We start from the raw sequence: 11,038 nt of genomic DNA on the forward strand, positions 1-11,038 counted from the left end.
CTCGCTTCTAAGAGCACTGTATTATCTAACTTTCTCTTGCTCAGTTGTCAAGCAATGACACCCGTGTGGGTGGGCTCCCATTTCCTACAGACTCCCTCTTCCTGTCAAATGTTGTGACACTTTACATCCAAGTGCGTTCTCTCCCATCCCACTCTCAGTTTCTGAAACTGGTCTTCCTGGGCTCTGCTGTCCGACAAGCTTGTCCTAGAAGACTCCACCTGACTGGCTCTGTTTGCCTTTCCAAACTTGTTTAAAGATCTGTCCTCTTAAAAGCAATATTCAGAATAAAGGGAGTCTAACAAGTGCATGCAGATTGTTCCAAAAGTCCCTTAAGACATAAAACTGGATTGGAAAATCAGCAGGTTCCCACAAAGAGGGTAAACTGGACTCTTGTGAACTATCCCCAGGCCAGTTCACAGAGGCAAACTGGCTGGTAATGAACCTGAAGCATACAGCTTTCTTACCAACACCCTGGAAGCTAACATGAGAACAGGAGACAGACCAGGTTTGAGCCACAGGACCATAAACACTCAGGGGCATAAACTAGAAGCATTCTTCTTAAAGACACAGTAGTTAAGATTTTCCTGTGTCTTAAAAAGCATTCAAAACCATTTCCTATTTCATTAGGGATCTGAAGGGGGGAAGTGAGGCATGGAGACTCTGTCGAGAATACTGAAGTAGGGCTGAGAATGTGCCCATGGGGCTTCAAGATGTGACAGAAGGTCTTTGTGGTCCCTCACAGCACCCCACAACTAATTCTGCTTTTTAAGACAAGCAGTAGATCAACTCTAGGAACAGGTAAGAAAAGTGCCTACATGTTTCCCCTTATTGTAGACGAAGGAGTTCTACACAGGAGAAGGATCTGGAGGGGAATAGGAGGCAAAATGGTTGCTGTGGGACATTAGGACCAGAAGGACAGACGTAGATAAATGAGGTACACAGCAGTCGATATGGCTTGTACCAGCCAAACAGGTCTGTGCAAAGCGACTCCCAGTCCTGGGACACAGCCAACAGCACTCCTGATTTAACCCAAAGCATTCAGCAATCCAGCTCTGCCTAGAAACCAGTTTATACTGCCATTCTGGCCAGATCTGTGCAGGCCTACAGTCCTCACCACTCATGGATGAGATAGAAGGGCCTCAAGCTCATGGCATGGCTACAGAGGGTGTTAAAGGGCAACCTGGGCAACTTAACAAGACACTGTCTCAAAATAAATGGTTCTTCTTTTCCACAAACTGTGTAATCTTAGTATGTGGGAGCATGTGTGTCAAGGTCGGACAACAACTTTGTGGAGTCAGTTCTCTCCCTCCATCATGTGGGCTCCAGGGAATGAGCTCAGGTCACCAAGCTTGTGCAGTAAATGTCTTTATCCACTAAGTCATCTTGCTTGTCCAATAAAAATGTTTTAAAGGGAAGGCTAGGAGTATAATCCAGTGGTATAGTGTTCATCTAGCATGCATGAGACCGAGGTTCAATCCCAGTTCAAAAACAAAACATGATTAAAAAACAACATCAAAGCTACCAAGACTGAAACTCCAACCTAGCATTTGTGTGTGTGGTACTAGGAACTGAACCTGGGACTCTATCACAAACTCTATATTCTCATGGCTAATATTCAATCTACTCAGTCAAGCTGGAGAAAGTCTGCCTTATCATGAATCCAAAGCCAAAATGAGAAACACCAGACCCACAGCACATTTTAGACAAGCAGTATCTTAAAATCAGATATAATTCACAGCACTAAAAGACCCACCCCTTCTAAGTGTACAATTCCATGTCTTCGATCTGCAGCCACACAGCTGTGCACTCACCATCACTAGTTACATTTCTGACACTTTAAAAGGAAGTCCTGTACCTGTTAGCAGTCACTGCCACTAACCTTCAACCTCTACAGCCTGTGTCCTGGACATTTCAGGTCAAAGGACTCACAGCATCTGCTGACATGCTGTGTCTGCCTTCCTTTCACACAGCGTGCTTCATGGTTCACCCAGGTAGGAGACACACCACATCCCATAATCTGTGTGGCAGGTGTGCTGACCCTGCTCATGTTAACCAGCTGGAATGAGTCAGGATTTGATTCAAGGTTCATTATAGTATTTGCACACTGATCTCTTAGCCTAAAATACTGATAATTAACATTTTACAATTGATCAATTTATAAATCATACAGCTAGATACTGTGATGTGTGTTTGTAGGCCCAGTGCTTTGAAAGGCTGAGGCAGAGGATTGCTTAAACCCAGTACGGGGAGACCAGCTTGGAAAATGTGGAAAACCCTCCACTTAAAAAAAAGAAAAAAAGAAAAAAACAAAAAACAAAAAACCCTAAAGCGAAACCTTTAGATAAATAAATTAAACATTATTATATATAATTATTAACAGTGTTAACAATATTAATCTGGTATGCAGAAAGCCCTGGTTCAACCTCAGTGTCCCCTTCCATACAAAACAAGATATGTGCGTATATATACACATATGTATATATTATGTATAATAATAAGATACAACACATGTTCATTGCATTGTGTGTCTTGTGAAAACTTTTAAGATTCTTCTTGGCTTCATCCAGTATCTTACTCTAAAAGTTGCCCCTCCCCCTCCCTCTCTGGCTCATCTCTGCAGCCTTGCTTCCAGTCTAGAAGTGACCATCTAGGATGACAACTGATCCAAGCTGGACCCACTAGCTCCCCACTTAGCTAGCTGTTCTCATCTTGGCTCCAAGAGTTATATCAGGAGACTAACTGTTACTATCACCTGGCACTTGAGACAGGAAACTAGCCTGCAGGGGAGAATGGTTCAGACGTCACACAGAGAATGGCAGATAAAAGTGACGGAGCATGGACACCTGGGCTCACTGGGTTATTTCCTGGGCTATTCCTGCAGCCCAGCCACATTCCTGCCTTCGGGTTTTATTTATAGAATATGCTAAAGACAACAGGTTCCTCTTGATAGTTAAATGAGGTTTCCCTGATCTCTAGCCAACAGCCCTCATACAATCACTGTAGGCTTGCTTTGCTTGTTTTGTTTTACTGTAGAGTACATCACTGGCCTTGTGCATGCTAGGCGGGTGCACTGCCAGCACCCTCTCCAGGCCTTACGTTAGTTCCTGTTTAGCAAGGGTTTAATTTTCACAGTATTCATTAACCAAGCACTTAAATTACTACCTGTACAATAATTTTGGAATTTGTTAAAAAAAATACTCAACACATTCTTGGATAAGTAGGTAGAATAAAGTTAAGGTTTCTGACAATTTTACTAAAGTCCCTGAGCTGACAACAGTGTTAACAATATTATCCTGGTATGTACATTGCACCCCTTAAAAAAAAAACCCAATATTATATACACCACCAACTCAGTATATCCATTCTGCAAAAATAAATACATAAAGTTCCTCAGCAGGTAAGCGATTTTGGGGGGGGGGGGGCTGGAGAGATGGCTCAGCAGTTAAGAGCACTGACTGCTCTTCCAGAAGTTCTGAGTTCAGTTCCCAGCAAATGCATAGTGGCTCACAGCCATCTGTAATGGGATCTAATGCTCTCTTCTGGTGTGTCTGAAGACAGCTACAGTATACTCACATACATACAATAAATAAATAATTTTTTTTAGAAAAAAAAGAAAGTGAGCTATTTTGAGTGCTGTTTCATTTTTATAACACATCACTACATGACCATTTGGCCTTGCCTACTAAAAGTTTTTAAGTCTTTTATATATTCCTAAAAAGATCTGGAATTTCTTGGGAATAACTGACTTATATTTCCTTTTTAAGCCCTTCCCCAAAGGCCCTACTAAAGAATATCAGTCAACACAGGAGTAGCAAACTTATCTAGACTAATGTTCTCATCCTTGTTAATTAACACAGTATAATGTAGTTAAGCAACACACACATCTAATGATTACTGCATGTTTGCTGGGTAAGTCATGAAGCCCTTCTTAAGTACCACACAAGAAGCGCATCTTAGCAGACTTGCCCTACAGCCTAGATAGAGGCTCCTGCCTCCACGGACCTCTCAGCCTTCATCTTCTGCTTGTCTCTAAAACCATCACTGCATTATACACAGTCATTTCCATTGTCTCTTTCTGTCTTAGGGAAGGGTGGGTTCAAAGATGTTTCCATTTGGGGGTATAGTCTTCTTCCTAAAACCAAATCCTGGATTTGTCATGTAATAAGTTTCTAGTGGAGATTGACAAAGAAAAAGCAAAAATAAAAAAATCTAATTTATTTCTTAAATCCCTATTACAGAATTTAACAGAGATGAGCAGGCTAATCATCCAAGCCTAAGGCTTGGCTATGGAGTGAATTTGTATCACACTGTTCCATTTATCTACTTTTCCTAAGACATACTTAAAGTTTAAAACTTGTATTTTTATATTATATAATCTTCAAGAAAACCCCCTTATAAATCACTGAAGTGCTCCTACTGTGAGCAACCCCCTCTTTGTTTCTGACGGCCCTGATCTCAGGAGCGCCTCTCTGCAGCTGAGGGAACAGTGTGTGACTAGGTGACAAAGCAGGTGACTTCCTACTTATTTATTTCTCCCCCTTTCACGGAACCCCAAGGCTCTAAGCTTAAAGATGATGCACACTAGAATCTGTTGGTTTTCTTGTTTAAGCAGGAAGAAGCTAGAAACTGCCTGTAGCCTAATCATTTTCCAAATCAAAACGGTAGGTCAGGGATAAAAGACCCATCTGCTAAGCTGGTAACGGCAGCCCAGCTAGGTGGGAGGGAGTGCTCAAGGGATGCCCAAGTCACCATGGCACCCTGCAGGGGCAAGGCACAAGAAGAGAGAGCTTCTACTTCCTGCTTTCAAAAGTGAGGATGAGAATAACTTCCATGGAGGTAGCTATTTTTTCTTAAACACTGTTCCCTAGTTTGGGCTTTAAATTACCACTGAGACACAAATGTCATGCTGGGTTTGCCCTGGAGAATGAGGAAATAAAACTGAATATCGTGTCCTCTGTGCTATCCAAGGATTTCGTCACAACAAATACGGAGCTTTGGATTTTGCCTGTGTCTAAGAGTCCTCAGTCCCCCTTTCCACTACCAAAATCTATAGTCCAGAAAAATGGGCATGAGCTCTACACCTGCTGATCAAATGCTCAACACCACAAGCAAGGGTCTAAGTTGGTATAAAAAGGGTGAGCCAGAGTCCTTCCTAGTGCTATATTTGACACAGATGCTCTAAAAACCGAAACTCTTCCCATCATGGAAGGACTATTGACACGAGCAGAGCCAGAGCCTAAGGCCATCACAGAGAAACAATCGTTGAACTACTGCTTCTCAATGCTGAGTTCCTCCTTCCATTTTATCTTTTTAAAAAATTATTTTACTAACTTATTTTTATGAGTGTTTTCCACATGCATGCCAGATGCCCTTGGGGGTGAAAAGAGGGTATCAGACCCCTGGAGCTAGAGTTACTGACAGTTGTGACCCGCCACGTGGGTGCTGGGAGATCAAATCCAGGTCTTCTGGAAAGCACAGCGAAGGCTCTTAACTGCTGGCCATCTCTCCAACCCATAGTTTTGTATCTTTATCAGCTTCAGACCAGAAGATCCCTTTATTCTTAAAATTGTTTGAGTTGGATTTGTATCAGATGTAACTCAAAATCCAACTGCACTTATACACCCAAACTACACTGATTCAGGAAAGAGGACCGAAGGAAGTACGGAACCATCAACCTCAGTGTGAATCTCTAGTGTCCTTCAAAGCCTTTGGTAATGTGGATGCCTGTGGCAGGTTCAGCTCTATCGCCTGTCTATTGACAATACACCATCTCTGCCAAGTATCTTCACCGACCCTGTTTAATGGTCCCTGAGTGTATCTGAGCTTGTCAACACTTTACCAGTACATTCCTATAATTTTTCAAAATCCTCACAGAAGTTTGCATATTTGATTTTGTATATATGTTGGAGATAAACATATTTCAAGCAATACATTAAATGGAATTTTAAATTTTTTTTTTAGAATTTCAAAGACCATTAATTTCATAAAACAAAATTTCTAAATTTAAAGCAAATCCAATAAGGATAAGGCTATTTCAATATATTTTACTCATACTTAGTAACAACATATTTTCTACTTTATAACATTTGAAATTAGTGACAAAATATCAAACATACCTCCAGTAAGGCTCCTGTTTGGAAGAACTTCAAAGGTTTTTCTATTGAATAATAAAGACTATGGTAGCTCCCCTTAGCCAGGTATGCTCTCACCAGCCCAACGGCTATCACCAGCCACCTAGTAAAAAAGGAAAGTACAATTAGGAGAGGAAGACAAGAGTACGTTGGACTCAAGACATTAAAGACATAGGAATAGCAGAGATTGTTTAAAAAAAAGAGAGAGGGAGGAACCTGGTCTGGTATTGGATGGGGGAGGAAAACTGAAGTCTTGAGGGCCAGCAGAGATAATGGGGGTGGGCAACCTGACACTATGACTGAGGCTGTAGAGCCTAAAAGGGGACCTATCAGGACCCCACTTTGGAGGACCCAGCAGGCAGTTAAAGAGTCAGATGCAGATGTTTGCACCCAACTAATGGACAGAAGCTGCTGACCTCTGTGGTTGAATTAGGGAGAGGTTGGAAGAAGCTGAGGAGGAGGGTGACCCTGTGGGAGAACCAGCAGTCTCAACTAACCTGGACACTCCCTCCCTCCCCGAGATCTCTCAAGCACTGGACCACCAACCAGGTGGCATACACCAGCTGATATAAGGCCCCCAACACATATACAGCAGAGGACTGCCAGGTCTGGGTTCAGTCAAAGAAGATGCACCTAACCTTCAGAAGATTAGGGAGTTTGGAAGTCTGGTTGGGTGGGGGTAGGACATCTTCGTGGGGACAGGGGTGGGGTGAGGTGGGGTGGGGAGGAGAGAGTGGATGGGGGAGATAATGTGGAGGAATGAATGGATAAATAAAAGGCAAAAAAAAAAAAAACCCAGAGAAAAATAAATAAATAAAAAAGACCCTAGATTTACCAAGTGCAGTGGTGCGCTACCCACATGAAGGACAGCCACATGAAGGGCACCGTCCCCAGAGTGACACTATTGGGAGGTGGAACCTTTAAGAGTTGAGAACTAGTGAGATGTCTTTAAGTTATCAAGGACATGCCCTGAAAGAAACTGTGGGACCCCAGCCCTCTTTCCTTCTGTCTTTTGTGACATGGTCATGAGGTGCACAGTTCTGTTCTTGCTTAGTCACTGACCCAATGTAAGGAGGTTCTTCCTATGGGATGGAATTTCCAAACTTGCACCAAAACAAACCTTCCTTCTTTGCATGTGGATTATTTCAAGTGTGGCATAAAAATGATGGGCATATCAACTGTCATTCCCAAAGGCCACACTGTAGCGCAAATAAGTGTTACACTACCTACAACATCCTGTAAAATAAAATTACACAGTGGTACTTCACTCTCCTAGAACTTGGCTCTCTGATAAACCTGTCTGCTGTAAACAAGGCCAATGTAAAGGGAAGAAGCTATTATGGTCTTTGTGCAGTGAAATCAGGTCCCAGAGAGTCTTAGGGGAACAAGGGGCGCAATTTTAATTGATTTGTGCTGTTAAAGGATATTTAATAATGTTTAGACTAGAAAAGTATTTTAAATTATTTTCAAGTGTCTCATTGGGTCATGTCCATATATCATGATCTTCCTTATCTAAATTACACACGAAATATGAATAAAAGTTGCTCTTGAAAAGGAATAGTTTTAAATTTCTCAAGACCAAATGAGAAGAGATCAATAAGTGTATTGATTAGAAACCCACAAAACAGCTGGGCACTGGTGGCACACGCCTGTAATCCCAGCACTTGGGAGGCAGGGGCAGGCGGATCTCTGAGTTTGAGGCCAACCTGGTCTACAGAGTGAATTCCAGGACAGCCAGGGCTACACAGAAAAACCCTGTCTCAAAAAAAAAAAACAAAAACAAACCAAACCAAACCCAAAAACCCACAAAACAAGAAAGCACTGGGACATCCAGGTGTGAGCATCATCTTTCTGCTCTACCTTCCTTCTCAAAGATTAACACTAGACCTTGTGGTCTCCTGCTAAATTCTATAAGGAACCAATTGGAACCAATGGAACCAAGACCCATCTCTGAAAGGGTGAATTAAACTAAATGTACACGCTCAATTAGGCAACAGTACATATGTTTTACATCTATAAGCTATCATAGAGGGACATTAAATAGGGGTTTATAAAGGAGGAAATAAAGTCCTTATTGGTTTAACTGGACAGCATGGGCGGTAACAAATTAATGCTCAAGTTTATTATTAGTTAATGTTCTATATGTTCTTATCAAGTTTATAATAAATTAATGCTCAAGTTGATTAGAGTATTAACTTCCCTCTCAAAATCCCAACTTCTCGTCTTGGGGTAAGACCCCACTCTTCACCCTTTTCACGTGTCTTTCTTTCCTCATCAGAGGACTCTGGTATCCCTCTGCCATACAGTGCTTCTACCAGCACCTTTGCTAGAACAGGAATTTTACATGCATGCATATACAGAGATCCCTAAATGTTCTCCTAAAAAAAAAAATCATCTGGGAACATTTATGTGAACAACAACTTGTATCTGCAATAGTTCTTCATTGACCTAAGTTTAGATCCAGGCACTCTGAGAACTTGTAGGATCTTATGCAACCTAAGTTCCTTTCCTCCTTCTCCTCCTCCTCCTCTTCCTCCTCCTCCTCCTCCTCCTCCTCCTTCTTCTTCTCCTCTCCCTCTCTCTCTCTCTCTCTCTCTCTCTCTCTCTCTCTCTGCCTCTCTTTCTTTTTATTTTTTAGACAGGATTACCCTGTAGCCCTGGCTGTCCTGAAATTTGCTCTGTAGACCAGGCTGTCCTTTAACTCAGAGATCCAACATGCCCAGTCTGAGCCTATTTCAACACCTCCCCTTCACCTCCCATTTCTAATACTAACAATCAGCCTACCACCCTCCCAACTTATTTCTTCATTAAAAAGCAACTCGATAGGCTTACAACATTTGTGTAAGTGTGGGTTATTAGCATGTCTAATAGCAGCCTCTGAAAAACATACAAAATTAGCTGATCAAGTAAGGTGATTTGAAACAGGGTTTCACTGTATGTATGCACTTTGAGTATATTTTAAGTTTTATTCCCTGCCAACGTATTTCCTACCGTAAAAGACAATTAAGACTGGATTTTTAATAGATAGTTCTTTAATTTTTTTTTCTGTATCTTGAAAGTTTTACCTAAAAAAATAGCTGGGGAAAAATGGCCAAGCTGCTAGGGATATAGCTCAGTAGGATAGTGCATGCAAGCATGAGGCCCTAGCTTCAATCCCCAGGACCAATAAATGAACGAATGATGAGAGGGAGTCAAGGGTGGTGGCACAGGCCCCTGATTCCTACAGTCAGAAGACTGAGGGCAGGAGAATCAAAAGTTCCAGGCAGCCAGGACTACATAATGAGTTCGGGTCTTAAACAACAAAACAGGAAAAGAAAGAGAAAGGGTAAGGGGGAAAAGAAAGAGAAAGGGTAAGGGGGAAAAGAAGAGGATAGGAGAAACTGCACCTAAGAAAAGTTTTACGACTTAGAAATTTCCTAACAAATTACATTGTGATCCACCTCACCAAAACCACTGGATTGCGAAACTGGATTCACCTGGCCCAACTCTCCCTAACTGGAAAAAAAGAACCTACTAGAGGCCCAGAGAAGGAAGCAGGTTTCTTCAAAGTCACAGGGCAAGTTGTGTGAGAACTGGAACTAAAAACCCTGCTATGAAGAGACTTGGAATGGGGTAGGCACTGTTTCCAGAGTCGATTCTCTCCCTACCTCAACTTGCCCCAAGAAAGTCTACGTAATCCCCCTCGAAAGTCGACGCCCGGGTCTCGGACCGCTCCGACTAGGGCGGCTGGCCGAAAACTTCCAATGCGTTCCCACCGCCTCCCAGACGAACGCTCCCGCCGGGTTTTGAAAACACCGCCTAAATGAATGGTCTCTGCAGCCAGTCCGGCTTCCTCGCCCGGGCTGGGGCAGTCGTGACCGGCCGCCCGGGGCTGGCCTCCGCGCCGCGCCGCGCCGCGCCGCGCCTCCCCGCACCTGTGGCCGGCCCGCTCGCCCGCTCGCCCCGCCGAGGCCCTGGCCAGGCGGCTCTACGGCCAGCCTGCCCCGCGCTCGCCCCGCGGCCGCCCAGCTGCGGGTCCCACACCCGGCGCGCGGGCTGCGGGGCTCCCCCGCCGGCCGCAGAGCTCGCTCCCCGCCTCCCCGGGGGAGCTCCAGCCTCACCCCGCCGTCATCACCACATTGTAGATGACCAGGTACGCCGTGGCCACAGGCCCGGGGCCCTTCTTCTTCCGCGCGCCGCTGCTGTCGCCAGCCCCGGCTCGGCCACTGCCGCCCCCATTCCCCTTGGTCGCTGCAGTCGCCGCCGCTGCCGCCATGTCAAGCGCCCGCAGCCCGCTCTCCTCGCGCGTGCACCTCACACCCGACTGGGTACTGCGAGGGGGCGGAGGAAGGGACGAGAGAGAGGCGGGGCCGCGGCACGGGGCGGAGCCGGGACAGCGCCCACGGGGCCGCCATCTTGGGTGAGGGCAAAGATGCTCCAGGTACTCCTCTCGGTAGCCGCCGCCATCTTGGATAGGGGTAATTTCCTCCCGACTTCCGGCGCACAAAGGATGTTGACATCCAGCGCCATGTTTCCTTAGGTTAATGTGAATCTGATCCTCACTTGCCAGGCCTGCTCTTACGGATAATTTGACTCTGGTCATTTGCTATCTTATAACCATCTCTTCCTGCTGGATCCAAATGGCATGCCCTAGTCCTTGGTAACCTTAGCCTCTCCCAGGTATCATATCTTTACCTCTGTACACAGTTGCCGGAATAGCTAGGGTGATTGACGTTAGTTAAGCTTCATGTCCTGTTCAGAGAGCAGAAGGAACCAGCATTTTTGCAACATGTTATCTTTCTTTTCAAATTGTAGCCAACTTGGGGAAACAGCCTTCAACAGTTTCTTCCCTGTCTTTTGCTTTTTTAAACTTGTACTGTTGGACACTCCCAACAAACAATATTTGAGGGTTAGCCAGTTCGTCTCCC

At 44.4% G+C, this 11,038-nt stretch overlaps 1 protein-coding gene across 1 annotated transcript in view; it reads right to left on the reverse strand.

Annotated features, from left to right (window-relative positions):
* Hacd2 (3-hydroxyacyl-CoA dehydratase 2) overlaps nucleotides 1–10,454 on the reverse strand; it is a 79,411-nt gene extending 68,957 nt beyond the window's left edge. The window contains exons 1-2 of the mRNA XM_052158502.1: nucleotides 10,232–10,454; nucleotides 6,117–6,234 (exon numbers count right to left, since the gene is read on the reverse strand). Of these exons, the coding sequence (XP_052014462.1) occupies nucleotides 6,117–6,234; nucleotides 10,232–10,386 (273 nt within the window). The 5' untranslated portion in view covers nucleotides 10,387–10,454. The remainder of the gene's footprint in view (nucleotides 1–6,116; nucleotides 6,235–10,231) is intronic.
* Between the last annotated feature and the right edge of the window lie 584 nt (nucleotides 10,455–11,038).

This window comes from Apodemus sylvaticus, chromosome 15 (genome assembly GCF_947179515.1).
Source record: "Apodemus sylvaticus chromosome 15, mApoSyl1.1, whole genome shotgun sequence".
Taxonomy (NCBI): domain Eukaryota; kingdom Metazoa; phylum Chordata; class Mammalia; order Rodentia; family Muridae; genus Apodemus; species Apodemus sylvaticus.